Source organism: Paroedura picta, chromosome 7 (assembly GCF_049243985.1).
Source record: "Paroedura picta isolate Pp20150507F chromosome 7, Ppicta_v3.0, whole genome shotgun sequence".
In the NCBI taxonomy this organism is placed as follows: domain Eukaryota; kingdom Metazoa; phylum Chordata; class Lepidosauria; order Squamata; family Gekkonidae; genus Paroedura; species Paroedura picta.
In genome coordinates this window covers 23,839,136-23,860,249 of record NC_135375.1, presented here as the reverse complement: position 1 = coordinate 23,860,249, position 21,114 = coordinate 23,839,136, and the positions used below count along the sequence as shown (strand labels likewise).

The 21,114-nt window shown below is 41.5% G+C and overlaps 1 protein-coding gene across 3 annotated transcripts in view; it reads left to right on the top strand.

Annotated features, from left to right (window-relative positions):
* Nucleotides 1-21,114, top strand: part of HCN1 (hyperpolarization activated cyclic nucleotide gated potassium channel 1) — a 193,791-nt gene that overhangs the window by 135,976 nt on the left and 36,701 nt on the right. For all 3 annotated transcript variants that reach the window (XM_077347082.1, XM_077347083.1, XM_077347084.1), the window contains exon 5: nucleotides 15,153-15,299. In XM_077347082.1, the coding sequence (XP_077203197.1) occupies nucleotides 15,153-15,299 (147 nt within the window). The remainder of the gene's footprint in view (nucleotides 1-15,152; nucleotides 15,300-21,114) is intronic.

Sequence of the window (21,114 nt, the reverse complement as noted above, 5' to 3'; positions counted from 1 at the left end):
AACTGCAGCTATTATAGATATTCTATTTACATTTAAGATTTGGGGTCATTTATAAAACAGGCCTGGTTGCTGCTCTTCTGCCAAATCTTTCAGAGCTAAAATCATGCTGTGACAAAATGAATCCTCTGTGAGTTTTTCTTCCATTTTTTTTACACTCTAAGCCACAGAGTCTAAAACAGACTCTAAAACAGCAAGGATCCAAATATATTTATTTGTGTCTTCCTCTTCCTATGCAGTGTAGGAGGGTATATGTTTCATCCAGAATGGAACTTGCAGAAGCTTAGTGGGGGAAGGACATGTGACGGGTTGAATGGGGAGTCAGAGAGGTAGTCTGATTAGAAGGTGGGGCAAAATAGAGGCTCTGAGAGGCAAGCTGGGGAGGATGTGGCTTGTGGGATTGTGCCAGGAATATCTCTTCAACGACCGTTTATGCACTGGGAACTTCACGGACCCACCCCCCTGCCAGGCGCACAGATCGTGGGTGGATGAGGTGCACCAGGCCACATGCTCCCCCCTGTGGGTGCAGGAAAATGTGGGGCAACCTGCCATGACTAAAACTCCAGCCTGCTGCCCAGCATGAAACCTCCAGTGCATAAACAGTCAACCAGAGAACTGGGTCAGCCAAAACCAGGTGGAATAGAAGTTTAATAAATGAGGAGGAGAAGGAGGAGGATAACACAGTACTGCCTTCCCCATACATTCTGAGAGTTGTAGAAGGTCCCATTGGGAGACTTCCAAAACAGTGGAAGATGGCAACGATCCATGTCTCCTTGGCATGACAGCAGCATAGCCAGATTTTTGACTAAAGAAGGATGAATAATTTAATCTGACCAGAACTGGAGTTTGCCATGTAGATCAGGCATCTTGAGAATCATAGAATAATACAGTTGGAAGGTCCCTCCTGGGTCCTCTAGTCCAACCCCAAACATGAGAAGCTCAAATTAAATACTTAACTGTGACTTAGGAGCCATTAGCCCTCAGTTTTGAGATTGTACACACATATATGAACCTAATCACACTTCAGGCTTACAGTAGAATAAATGGATTGCATTGACTGGAAAATATTGCATTTTAAGTGAAATCTGTCCTGTTTCATTCCAAGGAACAAGTGTATTAACCTTCCTTGCCTCATTGACAGACAGCATTTCTTGATAATGCTTCAGAATAGATGATTTCTTCCTAACCAACAGCTTCCCATATTCATTTTCTAATAGAAAGACCAGAGGTGTGAGTTGGAACCATGTCAGAAGTAGCCTTTGGGATGTGCTAAAACCACATATTTTTTTGTGAAATGCTAGCATTTTGTAGGAAGTGACATAGGTGCTCTCTCAGTTTTAGTAGGAAGTGACATGTGTGAACAGTCACGGAAGACTGCAAATCTGTTCAGAATTGCGCTGTTAAAATTCTTTGGCTGGTGGGTGGGAAGAAGAAAAGGCAGTAGCAAAAGAAAAAATAATGGGAGAAGGGATATTAAGATGCTTCCTTCAAGTCCTTGAAAGTTCTCCATCTGAATTGTATCATCTTTTCATGAATAAGGTTCCATTTCAGTCCCTGGTAGTTCCTGTTAGAAGGTTCTCAAATATCAGAGCTAGGAGAGATCTCTATCTGGAACCTTTTGAGAACTGCAGCCAATCAAAGGAGACTGTTCTAGATTAGATGCACCAATGCTCTGATTTGATTTAAGTACCTTCATGTGTTACTTTGGAATGGAATCTTTAGTGTCAAAATAATACTGCTCTCGGCACTATGTATTTGTTCACATTTTTGTTTATCTGCTAGACTTCAAGCAAATATAAACCTCAGAAGAAGCAATAGAAACCCTTAGACCAGAGGCAGTCAACCAATGGTCCTCCAGATGTCCATGGACTACAATTCCCATGAGCCCCTGCCAGCAAATCCATGGACATCTGGAGGACCACAGGTTGACTACCCCTACCTTAGACCTTTGTTGCTCTGCCGGATTTGGTCACAGGGTTTTTTCCCATTGACAAAACAGCTGCCAACGTCAGTAGCTAGATTTTCATTGTTAAGTACTATGGGCCAATATTTTATAATTATGCAGGGAGAAAATACAAGGCAAGTGATTGTGTGAAAGGCAAGTGCGTTTGTTGTGTCAGATTCGGTTATGATAAATTACCTGATGCAGCTTCCGCGATATACAGCGCCGACTTTAAGAAAGTGTCTCATTAATCAGTACGAGGAAAGTGACAAGATGAGTTATAGAGGAGCGGATCATATACACATGTGATTATAGGGTAATATCCAATATCTGTGCAGGGGAGAAAGTTTCCTAAAAGAAGTGTGCAGGCTTAGAATGACACTTAAAGTACACAGAAATAAAATTCATATTGAAAATGCTCTCTACATGTCGTGTAGAGCAGGGGTAGTCAACTTGTGGTCCTCCAGATGCTCATGGACTACAATTCCCATGAGCCCCTGCCAGCAAATGCTGGCAGGGGCTCATGGGAATTGTAGTCCATGAACATCTGAAGGACCACAGGTTGACTACCTCTGGTGTAGAGAGGCCATGACTCAGTGTTAGAGCATCTAGTTGGCTTGTAGAAGGTCTGAGATATAGTCCCTGGCATATTCAGTTAAAAGGACTAGGTGGTACATGATGTGAACTAACTCACTGGCAACACTTTCATCCATTAACCCATGACTTATCTACTCCCGTGAGCAACACTTTAACATTGGGAATTTCATACAGTTGCTCCCTTAGGAAGCTACTGAATTTCACGTTTTCACTTTGTTAATTCAATTTCACTTCTTGGTTGTACAAATCAAACCACTCAGCATCTATCTTTACAGTACTTTAAATTCACAATGAACTTTCCCCATTAAACTTATGCAGTTTTATAGACCATTTGGGCATCACTTGCTTATAAACAACATACTGATGACTAGTCAAGAAACAAATTCAGAAACTGCATGAGCAAAAATAAGCCAGGGAGAAAAAGCTCCCAATGGTGAACAGATACATAGGAGAACAAAAAATGTATCCCATTGCATTCTTGGATCTCCCTTTATGTTCTGAGAGGAAGAAAATAGTAACTTGAGGAAAATAAGTTGTGATCCCGTCTGAATTTGTGGCTTTGGGGTTTTATTTCTACTGTGCAATCCTTCACTGATCAGAACTCATAGCAGACCACTGAGGCATTATTTACCCCACATTCTCCTGCAGTGGCACAGGGTGAAGAGTTTTAAATGTCCTTTAATGGGCACTGTCAAAGGAGATTCAGACAGGTCTGAAGCAGCAGAATGAACTTGGAGTCCAGTAGCACCTTTAAGGCCAACCAAGTTTTATTTAAGGTATGAGTTTTTGTGTGCACACATGATGATGGTATCTGAAGAAGTGTGCATGCACACAAAAGCTCATACCTTGAATAAAACTCTGTTGGTCTTAAAGGTGCTACTGGACTCAAAATTTGCACTGTCAAAGCACTGAGACTGTAACTTGAAAATGCACTTCAAAGAAGGTACTTATCCCATATTGTTTCTTTGATTTATGTAATACAGTTGATCCTGAAAGGTAGAATCACTTCGAAAACTTACTTAAGGGATATTGTTTTTTGTCTGAATAGAAACTCTGATCAGCCTAATTTCACTTTTGTTTTCCTACCATAGGCAGAGCTCCACATTGATTTGGCCACCTACCTACAAATTAATTGAAGCAGAGGACTTAGATTTAAAGTTCCTACCTACAAATTAATTGAAGCAGAGGACTTAGATTTAAAGTTGCAGAGATCCATTGATGCCAGTGGAATTTTCAGCCTGTTTAGTACCATTGAAGGCAGTAACTGTAGGATGTAGATCCCAGACTGTTATTTTGTATGAGCTTCATGTCTAAACAATATACTTTCCTCATGATTAAACTACACAACTATTCTCTTAACCACAGTGGTTTGGCTTCTGCAGCGCTGCTTCACTTAATTTATCCCATAAACCTGTTGCAGTGATTTAGTCTAAGAAACTGCAGTAATTACATCACATGCCAGTCTCCGTCAAATAATACTAGCAATTGAAAGTGTCCCACAGAGTGGCTGAAGCCAAATCAATAGAGAGAAATGGCAGCATGGCGGCCTGTGTGTGGTTAATGCGTGTTCTCCTTTTCTGCTGCTTAGAATGGCTGTTTGGCTTGTATCACAGTTGGCAAGTGCTCTAAGATTCCTTATTTATACCATCTCTCTCTGAGTGTGTATAAAGTGCTGTCAAGTTGCAGCCAACTTATGGCAACTCCAGCAAGGGACTTTCAGGGAAGGTAAGAAGCAGAGGTGGCCTGCCCTTGTCTGCAGAGGCTTTCTTGGTGTCCCCCACTTAGCTTCTGATGAGATCAGGGCTCTACCATGCCACCTAAAGCAGAGTATTTATTCAAAGTAGGTTTTCAGGAGGGAAAGTTGTTTCTCTCCTTTACAATTGTAATGGAGTAGTGGATAAGAGTAGTGGATAAGAGCCTCTTATGGCGCAGAGTGGTAAGACAGCTGTCTGAAAGCTTTGCCCATGAGGCTGGGACTTCAATCCCAGCAGCCGGCTCAAGGTTGACTCAGCCTTCCATCCTTCCGAGGTCGGTAAAATGAGTACCCAGCTTGCTTCTGGGGGGTAAACGGTAATGACTGGGGAAGGCACTGGCAAACCACACCGTATTGAGTCTGCCATGAAAACGCTGGAGGGCGTCACCCCAAGGGTCAGACATGACTCAGTGCTTGCACAGGGGATACCTTTACCTTTAGTGGATAAGAATATCCAGATTCTGGTCCATTTAGTATTATTAATCAAAGTCAAAGCACCTTTATTGGCATAATAAAGGAATTTATGTTAAAAGACAAGATATTTCAAATCCCAGTTTGTTTGAAGAAAATCCTATGGAGGAATTTTGCAACAGCTTCAGTTACTTGAGAGTTATGATAAGATAAGAGAAAGTGCACTATAGTCAAGGGATCGTGAATCCTCATGAGAGGATTTATGAACTGATCTCTAAGATGGTTGTGCTGCAGGACATGTTCCACGGACTTGGGTTTCTTTGAAGAACACGTACAAAGTCTGTCAGCAAATGGAATTTTGCCATGGCGACCTTTAGTCACTGCCGTCAGTAGAAGGTTTAGTCTCACAAGCACAGAAAACGTTTCAAGGAAGACGATGTTAAGGATGAAAAATACTCCGGGGTCTTCCTTGCTGGGACATAGATTTTAAAAGGATGGGAGAGCATGTTCTATGTGCTCCAGCGACAGCGTTCTGATAATCAATGCCCAAGATTCATTGCCTGATGGCACTGTAAGCTTGTTTCTCATCAAGGTTTTCCAACAGTCTGATAGACAGGCCTATAGACTTTAGTTTGTTGTTTATCTTCATGAACCAGGGCAATGCAAAATTATCAGATAACATAAGGTAGACTCAACTCAGATTGGGCTCTAAAGTTCAGGTGAAGACAAAATTTGAAGATGCGAATCCAGGCTAGCAAAGCCAGTTGGATGACGCCAGTCTCCAGGGATATTGTACAGGCAGAAATGCAGAAATGCAATTGGGATGATCCAATAGGCAGCGAAGAAAGGAAGATTGCAGACTCTCAACCCCCACAGTGAGGTCTATATCGCATACTGGTAGGCCATACAAAAGTTTCAGAATAAGCATGGTTTGGAAAATTTTAACAACGGCTGGACGGTTTTGACCTCCTTTAGAAAAGTAGAACCTCACTATTGTGTTTGACTTGAGATTTGTACTGCTGGACATTTACTTCCAATGTAGGGACCATTTCAGCATGTGGTGAAAGTAGACTCCTAAGTATTTAAAGTGGTGCAGTTGCTCAAATACGACTGTTTTAGATTTGGTGAAGCTAATCTTGAGTTGGCTTTGATTGCAGTAGTATTATTAATAGGTAGCAGAATCATTTAGAGGTGACAAAGTATAAAAAGTTAAAGGTATCCCTTGTGCAAGCACCGGGTCATGTCTGATCCTTGGGGTGATGCCCTCTAGCGTTTTCATGGCAGACTCAATATGGGGTGGTTTGCCAGTGCCTTCCCCAGTCATTACCGTTTACCCCCCAACAAGCTGGGTACTCATTTTACCGACCTCGGAAGGATGGGAGGCTGAGTCAACCTTGAGCGGGCTGCTGGGATTGAACTCCCAGCCTCATGGGCAGAGCTTCAGACTGCACCACTCTGTGCCACAAGAGGCTTGACAAAGTATAGGGGAAGTCAATTTTGGCTAGACTTAATTGACATGAGAGGGTGTCGAGACATAACTGGCTGCACTGGATGAGTTCAAATCCCCTGGGCTGGATGGTGTGTACTCAAGAGTGCTCAAAGAAAATTTTGGAGACCTTGTGGAACCTTTGCCTATCATCTTCAGGATCTCTTGGTGGACTGGTGATGTGTCAGAAGACTGGAGGAAAGTGAATGTTATTCCAGTCTTCAAAAAGTGGGAGAAGGCTTTTTCAGCCTCTCCAAAATGGAGATTTTGGTGAAGGTTTGCCAGCCCTGGGGTCTTGGCTCCTAAAATGCAAAATTCTGCCATCTGTGTGGTCAAAATGCAAGCTTATTTTGCCTTTTCAGAAATAGTTAAAAGTCTTCCTGATCTTCTGAACTACTGATAATGGAGGCTTAGGGTCCAATTCCTGCCATGTTTTCATTTTTATTTGACTTTTAGATGCTATTTTTTTAAAGAGTTGCTCTGATTTTAGACACCAAAATTTACCAGGGAGTTTGGTGTGTGTGCCTTTGAAGAGCTGTAAGCTACAGAAATTTTAATATTAGCATTTGTTGAAATCATGCTATTGTGGATGAGCTACAGGACCTTCGTTTATTGATAATAATAGGAATAGATATTTTTAAAGACTGTATACTGTCATCTCCTTGTCACATCTCTTCATTCATCCTTCTAGAATACACACGATTGCCCTCCAAGTAGTGTTTTCTTGTTTCCAAGGGATCATTTATGCACTAGGTAATAAAACATTTCATTTCAATTTCTACTCTATAAAAAACTTCTAATTATTGCTACTTCCATTTTTAGGGATTGAGAAATTAATTAAGTTTAAGTGAATCTTTCTAAAAGGAGATTTTTGTTCTTCATGTTCAGATTTTAATTTTTGTTACATTAAAGCAAAGTGAAACTAAAAGTAGATAAATGCTTCTCTTGAAGTCAGTGGGTATAAATTCATTTGGCGAATAAAATAAAGGCTGAGCTTCAAAAGAATAAATGCAAAATTCATTTGTTCTCTTTATAAACACAAGATCCATCACTTCGGAGAGCACAAATAAGCTTTTTGTGCCTTTTTCCAGCTGAAACTCCCCTAGAGATGCTACATTGGTCCCCAAAGTCCTCTGAAAATCTGGTTAATTGTGTTTGGTCAATAAAGATTTCGTTAACTAGGTAGAAAGAGAGGGAGTGACAAATTTAATTGGTCAGGAGAAACAATACAATTCACAGTCTGTACCATGAAAACACAGAACTAAATCCAAGACTGTTTCCGCATGGAGGGGTAAAATGTGAGTGGCTTCCTGCTTGTAAATAAAGGTAAAGGTATCCCCTGTGCAAGCACCGAGTCATGTCTGACCCTTGGGGTGACGCCCTCTAGCGTTTTCATGGCAGACTCAATACGGGGTGGTTTGCCAGTGCCTTCCCCAGTCATGACCGTTTACCCCCCCAGCAGCAAGCTGGGTACTGCTTGTAAATGCAGGATGGTAAATCTTGAATTTGCAGCCCTCCTCATGGGGAGATCCTGGTGGTACCTTCTCCCCACTCTCCACCTGACAGGAGAGGCCTCCAGAGATAATTTCCATTGTGCTCTATTCCCTTGCATGTCACTGAGACCTCATGTGCTCCCAGCTCTGCTGCTAATGGCCCATTCTTCACTTTCCTGTGACAGCACATTCCTGTTTCCTCTCTTCTTTGACAAGCTTTCAGATCCATATATAGTTATGAGGAATTCCATAGTATGTATTATCTTGATTTTGGTCTCCAGCAACACTTTTCTTATACTTATTAATCTTTCCTAGTAAATTCACCTTTTATGTATTCACTGCATCATCTCATTGGCGATCACTATTTTCTAATCACCTATAAACCACTCCCCTACAGGTCTGAAGAATTTCTGTTAAGCCCCACCCAAAAAAAACTTGCTGGAAATACAGTGTCAGAGAACAGTGGTGGTGTGCATGGTTCTTCCTCCCTCCATGTTATTCCCGCAACAAGCTAGTGGGTGGTTTAGACTGAGAGAAAGAGTGGCTGGCCTAAGGTTAGCTTTCATGGCAGAGCAGGGATTTGTACTTGTGTATCTCCAGTCCTTATCTAACACTGTAACACAGTGCTTTCCATAGGCCAGGGGTAGTCAAACTGCGGCCCTCCAGATGTCCATGGACTACAATTCCCAGGAGCCCCCTGCCAGCGAACACTGGCAGGGGGCTCCTGGGAATTGTAATCCATGGACATCTGGAGGGCCGCAGTTTGACTACCCCTGCCATAGGCCTTATGTGTACCGAATAGGAGACAAGCATGGCAGCAAGTCGTGACAGACAGAATGAATGTAGAAGCAGAGTTGAAAACGTGTATGAGTAGAAAGCCTGGATAGACTGATCATAAAGCAGCCAATTTGGATTGGCTGCTTTATGATCTTTGACTCTGCTTATATTTTGCCTTGTGAGACAGAGAAGACAGGCTAAAATCAGCTGTGGATTTGGACATGGCTGGATCTAATCTAGCCTTAGAAATATCACCTAAGGCAGTGGTCCCCAATCCCTGGTCCGGTCCGTGGATTAGTTGATACCGGGCCATGACTCCTCCTCGTCCTCCTCCCCGGCTGCTGCCTCAGGGGCTGCCCAGCCACTTTCCCGCCAGCTCACCTTCGGTGCTCTCCAGCAGCCACCATGGCTGGTGTTCCTCCTTCGGTGTGCCACTGCGCAGCTGCTGCTGGCAGCGCCCCCCAGTGGGCGGCAGGAAGTCAGGGATGTCGGTGGGAAAGCAAGTGGAGCCGAGACTTAGGCGGCAGCCCTTGGCAAAAGACTACCCCCCCCCTCAGTAAAATTTTCAAGCGATGACCGGTCCCCGGTGATAAAAAGGTTGGGGACCACAGACCTAAGGTACACTGTTGTGCCTAAGTCCCCATTTTTTATCTGCTACATGGATAGAATAACTGTCCTGCCTTTGGGGTACATTGCATGGATTATTGAGGTTATATAGTGGTGAATTTTTGAACATATTAAAGTGCCAGACATTAAACATGGCATGTAAGTATACCATGCACAGAAAGCGGAAGACACCGACTGAAATCAGAGAAACAGAAGAAATCCATAAGAAAGAGTTCTGTGGCTTATTGAAGCACAAGAAGAAAATCAGTTTGTGAAAGATTTCTTCCTGGCTCATAGTCATAAAAAAGAAAGGAAAGGAAAGGAAAACCCAGCAGCCTACCTGAGATAAAATTCGGTTATCACATCAGCAGTGCAGTGCACTCAGGTGTCACAGATATACACGGCTAATGGATTCGAGGAAGAAGGGAGGTGAGGGCAAAGCTAGAATGCACCAAGAGGAAACAAGATTGGTGTTGCGACGCCGAAAACAAGACACTATCAAGCCTATCAAATGAATCAACGATAATGACTGATATCACCCTTGCTGTGCCCCTGCACAGATCGAATGAAATAATATGTATGCAGCTGTGTGTGGGCGGGGTATATGTTCTGTTTTTTCAAAGCTATTTTGTCCCATACTGCAACCCGTACAAATATTTCTTAAAGAAAAATTGAGATTGGAAAAATGAAATTGGTCCAGGTTTTGAGAAGCATTTACTAAATTCTAGGGATTTTTTTTCCTGTTTGCTACTTGCTGTTTGCTACTTGCTACCAGATTATGTGCAAAATTGTATTTTATGAGTAAGTACACGCGGACCGATGTTCAGATTCAGGCAGAGAGGGTTTTTTGTTGTTGTTGCTGTTATCTTCCTGGCAGTTTGCTGAATGACCTTAGAGCAGAATTGTTTAAGCAGTTTCAAATTACCATTTTAAATGAGGGATTCTAATACCAACAAATGTGTTTAGAAACCTGATTACTGCTTGCAGGAGCGCTTATAAATTCATTGATGAAAGTTACTAAGCCCATTCTAAGCCTGATTACCTTTATTATTTATTTACCTTTTGCCTTAGGAAAGGGATGGGAGAAGACTATTCAGCCAAATAAACATTGGGAAAGGGTTTAGACGAGTGGCAGAAGTTTGCCGGTCAATGTATGGGGACTGATTAATTGGTTGGCGAGAAGGCTAAGAGGAAGGAAATTAAAGCTAGGATTGCAGCTTGCAAAAGAAATGATATGCACTTAGTTGTTTAGGACTGCACTGGCAATCTGTCAAGAGGTAGGAATGCGGATAAATACACAAAAGGTGTATCTTAAACCAAAGCAATTAAATGCAGACTTCTGTATTAGAATGCTACCAGTACAGCTGAAAAAAAAACCCACAAATTTATTTATTTATTTATCTATTACATTTATATACCACCCTCCCTGAAGGCTCAGGGTGGTTCACATAAAAGAGAAACGATACAAATAACTTAGTTTAACAATAATGTAGTGCTAAAAACAAGCAACACAGAACAGTAGAAAAATATGGAGAACATTAAATTAACGCATACTGATAGCTCAGTGGGTTGGGTGGAATTGTAGTGGAGCTCAGGGGGGTGGCCCATGGGAAGTGGTGGTTCAGGTCGACCTGAACCAAATACCTGGTGGAGGAGCTCCTTTGCACTGAGTAAGGGGAAATTGTTGGGTAAGGAAAACACGATTGACTTAGTACAACTTTTGACTCAAATGTTAGGATATCCCCATGACTGTGTTGGTTAGTTAAGTTCACCACCCACATAGGTAATAAAGACTTTTGCTGTTCTTTATATTTGTAATCAGTGAAGAAAGTAAGGAGTTCGGCCTTAAACGTTAAAAAGACAGAAATAATGACCACTGCAAAAACCAGTTATGTCACAATAGCAGTCGATGGTGAAGAGATTGAATGGGTTCCAGAATTCATTTTTCTTGGATCACAAATTGATAAGAGTGGCAATTGTCGTGTCCAATAAACTGTCCAATTACTCTGGGTTGCTCAGCAATGTTAAGCTTAAACTGAGCATAGAAAACCTAGGACATAAGCCAGACTACCAAGTGTAAATTAGTCCGATCTGTCATATTTCCAATAACCACTTATGCTGTGAAAGTTGGACAATGAAAAAAATCAGACAAGAGGAGAATTGATTCATTTGAACTCTGGTGCATGAAAAAAGCTTCTACGGGTTCCATGGAAAGCAAAAGTAACAAACAAGGAAATAGTAGAATGCATAAAGCCTTATATATCACTGGAAGGCAAAATCATGAAACTCTGGCTCACTTATTTTGGCTGTATCATGCGTTCCAACTCGTTGGAGAAAGCAATTATGTTAGGATTGATCAATGGTAAAAAGAAACCAGGCCGACAAAGAACATGATGCTAGATTCAAATGAGTAGCCGTGTTGGTCTGAAGTAGCACAATAAAATCAGAGTCCAGTAGCATCTTTAAGACCAACAAAGATTTATTCAAGGCGTGAGCTTTTGAGTGCAAGCACTCTTCGTCAGACTTAGTCTGACGAAGAGTGCTTGCACTCGAAAGTTCACGCCTTGAATAAATCTTTGTTGGTCTTAAAGGTGCTACTGGACTCTGATTTTAAAGAACATGATGGTTAAACACAGTCACATTAAACACTTGAATACAACTTTAAAAAGCAGTGCAAGATCAAAAAACGTGGAGGTTGGTGAGCTATAAGATCATCAAGAGTCGGTCATGACTGAATGGCTAACATCATGTTTGTAATTATAATTGTTTCTTTGTCCCATGTTCCAAGTGGCATACAAACACCTTTCCCCTGCTCTCCCCACAACAGACACCCCGTGAAATAGGTGGGGCTGAGAGAACTCTGAGAAAAGAGTGACTGGTCCATGGTCACCCAGCTGGCTGCATGTAGAGGAAAAGCAGGGAATCAAACCCAGCTCTACTACTACACCAAGCTGACTCTCTGACAGTTTATTTCACCACAAAACAAAATCAGAGTCCAGTAGCACCCTTAAGACCAACAAAGATTTATTCAAGGTGTGAGCTTTCGAGTGCAAGCACGCTTCGTCAGACCTTTCTTAAAGGTGCCACTGGTCTCTGTTGTGCTGCTTCAGACCAACATGCCACCCACTTGAATCCAGTTTATTTCACTATCGTGCATATAACCCTGATAGTAAGTCATAATTGCTTTTGAGTTTTTCATCTTTCTAAATTAGGTTAACACCCCTCCCCCCCAAAAAATCTCACTGTGAAATGGCTCAGAACACCCCCACTCTCCATATTAAGCAATTAGTGCAACATCAGCCGCAATATCCTGACAGCAAATGTGTTTCTTTTACAACATCTGTTGTTGAGGACTAAAGCGTGACCTTCCTTATAGTGACCTTTTTGGTTTAATCTCTTTTGAAAATAAATCTTATTGAGGATGAGTCAGCAAATGGTTATACTGTGGTAGGAAATGAGCTTGTTTTTTGGCTGTTTCATATGATGTATCTTTATGGGGTGATGTTTTTTTTTTTTAATTAATCATATATACGATAAAGGGACTTTTAGGAACATAATCCATATAGGCTGAAAACTATATATTTCTACAGCCACGAGCTAAACAAAACTGCATTTGAAAATGTGATATAGCATTGTCAGCATTAGAAGCCACAAAGGTCATGGAAGGGTATCAGGAATGAGAAATATATATTGGGAACAGTATATATGTTGTATGAGCCTCTTGTGGCGCAGAGTGGTAAGGCAGCAGACATGCAGTCTGAAAGCTCTGCCCATGAGGCTGGGAGGTCAATCCCAGCAGCCGGCTCAAGGTTGACTCAGCCTTCCATCCTTCCGCGGTCGGTAAAATGAGTACCCAGCTTAATGCTGGGGGGTAAATGGTAATGACTGGGGAAGGGAATGGCAAACCACCCCATATTGAGTCTGCCATGAAAACACTACAGGGCATCACCCCAAGGGTCAAACGTGACCCAGTGCTTGCACAGGGGGATACCTTTACCTTTACCTTTTATATATGTTGTGAACTGCTATGAGCCAGCAATACTGGGACGGGTGGTATATAAATTAAATTATAAATAAATAAAAACAATAGCACCCCAAAGTATTACTGCTGTTGCTGAGATTTTATCCTTTCTCCTGCTGGAATGGAGAGAGAAGAAATTAGAATACCTTAATTTCCATTCAGCAACCCCCCCCCCCCCATCAAGACAGCTGACTTATGGTGACCCCATAGGGTTTTCAAGGCCAGAGGCATTCATTGCCTTTGCCAACCCTGCATAGGTTCTGGGATCTGACAAGATCAAATTCTCCCGGGACATCGAGGCAATGCTGTAGAAGGGGCTTAGTTTAGGTTGATGGTGGAAAAGCACTGATGAAGTGGATCTTTCCCTCTTCACTCTTCTTTCTGAAGGAAAGTGAGATAAAAATGTACTTAAGATAAATGAACACACAACAAGATGCAGAGAACAACCAGTCCCCAGCATGTCATCACTGGTGTCAAATGATCAACACTCAGTCATTTTATTTTCAGATATATACATATATGACATTATTATGGATTTTCTAAAGGAAGATAGATTTATTAGTAGGAATGAAATGTAGTATAAAATGCAGAATCTTTTTCTGCCGGTTGTTTGTACTTATAAATTAGATATCAGATACATGAAATGCCAAGGAATTCTGATTTAGAAGAAGAGGAAGAGTTTGTTCTTATATTCTGCTTTTCACTACAATACAAAATCAGAGTCCAGTGGCACCTTTAAGACCAACAAAGATTTATTCAAGGTGTGAGCTTTTGAGTGCAAGCACTCTTCCTCAGACTATGAACTGACCATCATGACAGTGGGAATATATAAGCAAAAGTTAATCCTGTTAAATTAGTAAACTGTGTCACAACATCCAAATACAGCCGATAATTCTTTGCTAAAACAGCCAATCAACTGAATTTGAGGGGACTGGTCAGTTCATAGTCTGAGGAACAGTGCTTGCACTCAGAAGCTCACGCCTTGAATAAATCTTTATTGGTCTTAAAGGTGCCACTGGACTCTTATTTTGTTTTGTAGTGCTGCTTCAGACCAACACTGCTACCCACTTGAAAACAACACCTTGTGAGGTAGGTGGGGCTGAGAAAGTTTTGACAGAACTGCTCTGTGCAAAGAGCTCTAACACAACTGTAACTGATCCAAGGTCACCCAGCTAGCCGCTGCATGCTAGCTGCTAGCTGCATGTGGAGGAGTGGGGAATGAAGTCCAGCTCACCAGGTTAGAAGCAATGGCTTTTAACCACTGCATCAAGGCGGCTCTCAATAAATCTTAGAAAGCCAGAAAGACTTTTAGCATTTTCAGTTAACAGTAAATGATTTTTATAAATCCGTGTATCATTTGGGAGACCTTTTCAGGGCTGTCAAGAAACCTCAATGTTTCACAGAACCCTGGTTGAGAAAGCCTGTTCTGGAGGACCAACAACAGGGTAAAGAGGCCAAGACCTTCCCCTGATGTTGCCTTCTGGTTTAGTGTCTCTGAATGTGGAGATTCCCTTCAGTTACCATGGCTAGTAGCCACTGATAGACCTATTCTCCACATATCTATCTTATTCCCTTTCAAAGCTGTTTATTCCTGGGGTCACCTATGCATCCTCTGGCAGCAAATTCCACATTATAATCACTGTCTATATAAACTATTTCCTAATTTTAATAAATGACTTGCATTTAGAGTTAATGCTTGTCCAGACTTTGTCAGGATCTGTTTTTTAGCCTTCAAATGTTATAGTTTTGTGTGTAGAGAGGTTCTGTTTAGAATCAATACCAGAAGGGATTTTATTTTTCTTTTGTCCTTTATGCTTCAGTTTCCTTTTTCTCTTTTGTCATGTCATGCCTTTACCATGTCAAATCCTCCATAGTCATGTCTTGTCCTTTTCTACCCCATTCCACAAAAAAATTAATCTTTTCAACCAGAGGCCATGGCTGTTGAGAGGGAGAAATACAGGCTGCATATAGTCCTTCTGATGGGGTGCAATCTTTATATTCCTAATCAGCTTTGTGTGTGCATATATACATAATTAGTGCATTGATGGTTTTGTGTTTTCTCTTTCTAGTACAAACAAGTGGAACAGTACATGTCGTTTCATAAACTGCCTGCTGACATGCGTCAGAAGATCCATGATTATTATGAACACCGTTACCAGGGCAAGATCTTTGATGAGGACAGCATTCTCAATGAGCTCAATGACCCACTTAGGGAGGTAAGAAAGTGAGCAATATTGCATGGTAATTATTTTTGTAAGGTCAAACAACTGCTTCTAAATCCAACTGATTTAGGTATATTCCATATGTCATCATTCGGACTCTTATTCAAAGTGATTGCTCTGTAAGACTCACACTGTCTCTCTCTCTCACACACACTCACAAAGGAGAGGTTCCAGATATAAAATTCTGTAAAGAGAAGTCTAGAAGAAAAGACTGCACATGTACCAGTGACAGTTTTAATTAAATTGACTAGTATCAAAACCCATTTTAAAAAGCGCTGTGAAAGGGGGGCAGACAGGAGGGCGTGAGAGGGTGGCTGTGGCTTCCTTTGGCCCGCAAAATGGGCTAAAGGGAGTGGAAAGCCGCCCCCTCCACCTATGGCAACAGGGCTTTGCAGCCCACAAACACCTGCTCCCTCCCAGCAGGAGCATACATGTGGGCCACAAAACTCTGTCGTTGCCTCTCTCCTCATGGGCGACAATGGAGGCCGCAGTCACAAGGCTTCTAGCAGGCAAGGAGGGAGGGTGGGAGCTGCAGGGGGAGGGCCAATCAGGGTGGACCTGGACAAACAGGGCCCCAGACAGTCTCCTCCCAGGAGGCTGTTTCCAAAATATATAAGGGAGTGAAACAGTGTTAAGGATGTTGCTCCTAATTCCCATCCTGCTTTTTGAATAGATATTGAGATTTTGAATAGGAAAGAGTATAGTGAGTATGTTTTGAGTGTTGGGAAAGCCTGTGGGAATTTTGCCTAATTCTGTCAAAATTATGCTTAGCATAATTCTGTCAAAATTATGCCCATGACAGACTCAGACAGATGAAATTATGACACACAGTCAAAAATACCTCAGAACATTGAACCATTATATAAAAGGTAAAGGTAAAGGTATCCCCTGTGTAAGCACCGAGTCATGTCTGACCCTTGGGATGACGCCCTCTAGCGTTTTCATGGCAGACTCAATACGGGGTGGCTTGCCAGTGCCTTCCCCAGTCATTACCGTTTACCCCCCAGCAAGCTGGGTACTCATTTTACCGACCTCGGAAGGATGGAAGGCTGAGTCAACCTTGAGCCAGCTGCTGGGATTGAACTCCCAGCCTCATGGGCAGAGCTTTCAGACTGCATGTCTGCTGCTTTACCACTCTGCGCCACAAGAGGCTGAACCATTATATGGAGAGTAACAAAATGGAACCCATTCTAAAAAGTCTGCTTTTGCTCAGCTCTACTACATAATAGGTTTATAATGAAGTTTGAAAGCAAGCTGAGCATAAGCCATGCTTATATAGAGCTGTACATTACATTACATTCCAAGCTGGGGAAATTATGCATAATTCATAATACATCTGAGCACTAAAACTAGACAAATTTGTATTCCAGATGATGTTGTTATGAACATCAATAGCATGAGTTCATTTGTTGATATTACTTTTCTTTCTCAAAATAGCTATATGAGAGGTTAACAATGCAGGTCAAATAACTGTTTTGCTTTTTTTTTAAAGTGAACATGTGCATTTTATTGAAATATCATTAAGTGTAACAATTAACAGCCAGAAATGTAGGTGTTGCTGAGTAGCAGGATATCCCCATCTGCCCTAAAATAGTGCCTGTTTTTGAACTTCCAGAATTTCAAAGTGGAGTTTCTTTGAACAGCAGTTCATAGAATAACTGGTAAATTAAAAGGTTAAAAGTATATTCAACAATAAGACCTACTGAAGCTAAATAGTACTTACTTCACAGACACTGTTTAAAACGTGAGATGCAAAATTACTCAATCAAATACCTGAACGATGCAATGGATTGCTAAAAATCTCTGGCCATGACACAGATTAAGACAATGACCAATTTAAGGCCAATTTTTCAGATTAATATCAAGAAATTATAAATCTGTCAATCCCCCTCCCTCATTTTTTCTTAAGTGAATTCGTGGAAGGCATTAAAGCTAGATTTGTTAAGTGTTCTGCTGAGAGAAATTCAGTCATGGGTTTGGTGCTATCTCCTGGAATAAAAATATCTCGTACCTGGGTAGGGTCGAAGTTGCTCTGGTCACATAATTTATAGTCATTCCTTGTACTTAAAGTTCCTTGCCACTGAGTAATACCATTCATGCAATCTCAAGAAGTGACCAAAAGCATTCCCTATACCAGGGGTAGTCAAACTGCGGCCCTCCAGATGTCCATGGACTACAATTCCCAGAAGCCCCTGCCAGCATTCGCTGGCAGGGGCTTCTGGGAATTGTGGTCCATGGACATCTGGAGGGCCGCAGTTTGACTACCCCTGCCCTATACAGATCGAGTCACTAGTAAGCATACCATGTTCAAGGAATTAAGTGGCTGAAAAATGTGGAACCATTGTTATATATGGGAATACTATGGCTGAGTTATCTCAAGATCACTGGGTAAATCTTTAGAATCCATCCACACACCAAGCAGATCATCCAAGAAAATGAACCAACTTTCTGTCTTTCTCTCGCACATGCATAGGCATCTCAAGGTGGTTTGCAACCATTCAATAAAACCATTCAGTCCGATTTCATTTATTTGTTTGTTTGTTTATGTGCCACCCTCCCTGGAGGCTCACGCGGTTCACATAATAACAATAAAAATATTAAAAGTTTAAATCCTTAAAAATGATTCTGTTCACTGTAGCTGCCAAACATAGCAGTCAGTATGTCTGCTCCCTAATCAGTCCAGGATGGGAGAAGAGTACAGAGAAGGATTCCTATCTATTAATGATGTTGTTATTGTTAGGTGCGAAGTCGTGTCCGACCCATCGCGACCCCATGGACAATGATCCTCCAGGCCTTCTTGCCCTCTGCCATTTCTCGAAGTCCATTTAAGTTTCCACCAACTGCTTCAGTGTCTCCATCCAGCCACCTCATTCTCTGTCGTCCCCTTCTTCTTTTGCCCTCAATCGCTCCCAGCATTAGGCTTTTCTCCAGGGAGTCCTTCCTTATCATGAGGTGGCCAAAATATTTGACTTTCATCTTCAGGATTTGGCCTTCTAAGGACCAGGCAGGGCTGATCTCCTCTGATTAATGATGTTATTGTGTAGCAAAGGTTCATTTCTCCTATACATCAGCCAACATTCTTCTTTTCTCTATTTCACCTGGAAAAACACTAGTAAGCTTCCAGTCTCCTGAAAATAAAATGAAAAATGCTTCAGCCCAGAAGTGGGCAGCTGGATTCATGAGCAAGAGAATAGAAATGATTATGCAGCATTAACTCAAGCAGGTCACTGCTTTTTCTGGTGTAATTATATTTTGATTTCATTTTTTATACATTTTGGTGCTTGGTGAAAGCAATACAAATGAAAAAGCCCTCATTAGACCTAGTACATTTAGTGTGAAGGCCACATCAAGTGCTAATGAAAATATACATGCATTTGTTATGCACACACATACACACAAATCTGGCATAACAGGTTGTGGCTGAATGGGCTTCAGCTTGCAGGCCCTATTCCACCCTGCCCACTCCAAAGTTGCTCTCCCTCTCATAACCACTGACAAGTTCATTGCTGTCTCAATTCCCAGATTCCATTTCTAATGTCAAGGCCTTGCCTCCATGTCTCCTGCTGCAAGCTCCTGGCCACCGCAGGGACAATTTACTACTGGCGGCACCTCTGGAAGAATGTTGCCAATTGCCAGCTTCCCTCCCTATGGCTCCCCTTTTCAATAGCATGTATGAGACAGTGGAGGTCTGTGTGGTACAGGGAACCACTACTAGCACACAAAATTATAAAGTATTTGTTAAAAAACATTTACAAGCATAATTTAACACAGCACCAGATTGAGCAAAGGATTCCAAAAGGAATTGGGTAAAAATGCAATCATTCTGTCCCTCTCTCTAAACTTGTTCTTTCAGATGTTTAAGTATAGGATAGGCTCCATAATGTAATAAGTTACAGAACTCTACAAAGGTTCCATTACCTTTAAGTTTTTGTCAGCTCTCTAACATGGTCAATGTTGCCTGACTACCTCAGGTGACAACTCTGCTCCCCCCCCCCCATGAACTCCACACCATAAAGAAAACTCCTCATTGCTCCCAGGAGGTTTTATTATTTATGTTTCTCCATCCACTGACCAGGTCACTCACGGCCCAGTTTGCTCAGCAACCTTAAATGAGTGACTTTGTCAAGATCTCTTTTGTACATTGAAATATGTAATATCTGATCACCCATCTACACAGTAACCTGTTAGTTTTTAATTTGTCCATCATCCCTATAATTTGATTTCTCATTGCTTCCATTGACTCTGTTATTTTGACACTCTTTCCAAAGAAAACAGTTCCACATTTCCTACTGTGAAAACCAATTCAGGTTTTTCCCTGCAACTAACCTGTCTTTCAGCTAACTGGGTTTCTACAACTGCTGTGAATAAATTGTATTGCTTGTCTTAATGTTTAAAGCAATATACTCTTCTTACTCACTCTTCATTCCCCTTATAATCAGTTGACTTTTTTGTTTGTTTGTTTGTTTGCTTGCTTGCTTGCTTGCCTTGGCATGTGCTAATTCTTGTTCACTTGATTTGAGTAAGACTTCCATTTTAAAAAGATGCCCTGTTCCCTTTTCTGGTTTTATAGACATTACTCTTTAACCAGTCTGGCATCCTCTTAGACATAGTGGTATCCAGGGCCAGATCCAGATTTTCGTAGTGTAGTAAAGTAGATAGTAGTAGGGCTTCAATTAACTCTTTACTATCTAGAAGAAGAAGAAGAAGAAGAAGAGTTGGTTCTTATATGCCGCTTTTCCCTACCCGAAGGAGGCTCAAAGCGGCTTACAGTCGCCTTCCCATTCCTCCCCCCACAACAGACACCCTGTGGGGTGGGTGAGGCTGAGAGAGCCCTGATATCACTGCCCGGTCAGAACAGTTTTATCAGTGCCGTGGCGAGCCCAAGGTCACCCAGCTGGTTGCATGTGGGGGAGCGCAGAATCGAACCTGGCATGCCAGATTACAAGTCCGCACTCCTAACCACTACACCAAACTGGCTCTCTCTAATCTAATTTACTACACATAGGTCCTGGGCAATAGAATATAACCAGGCCCCTTTCCCATTTTTAGTCCCTGTTGGGAAGAAAGACATGGTACAAATGAAATAAATAAACAAATATCTCAAAAGACCCTTACAGAGAGATTAGAAAACAGGTATAGTGTCTTGGTCAAGACTATACACTGAGTCCAGATTAAGGTTCCTCTACCTTCCTTTTAAGGTTCCTTTTGACTCAAACCCAAAACTATTAAAAGAATCTGAGCTTAAGTTTTGCTCAGTAAATTTTATACATTTCATGCATATTGATGGATAGCAAGCATTCTCATTTATTTTCTAAGCATGGGGGTTATAGCTGAATACAATTAGCATATTTCTTTATTCTCACAAAAAATGGATTTGTTCTGCAGTATGCATAAACTGCAAACATTACCTCACGTCCACGTTATATCCAGGATTTTATACACAAGCCGTTTGCAACCAACAGACCTCTAGTGGGGAAAAAAATAACTGAAGATTCATGCTCTTAGTAGTAGTCAGCCACTGCTTTTGCATGAAAAGTACTTTTAAAAGACCATGGAATTATGTTTTTGAAATATATATAAGCTATATGGGCAGGTTACCGATGTAAGTTAAATGCACTGGAGTTATACTTTTGAAAATTGCAGCATGGTAAACCACCATGAGCCAGAATTTCTGAGAATGACAGTATATAAATAAAATAAATAAATAAATATAAATATCATGTGCCCCCATATTTACTGTTATTGGCTCAGCTGGTCTTGAAAACTGGATGAAACTGGGAGAGTCAAAAATGAAAAATGTTGGCTCTCC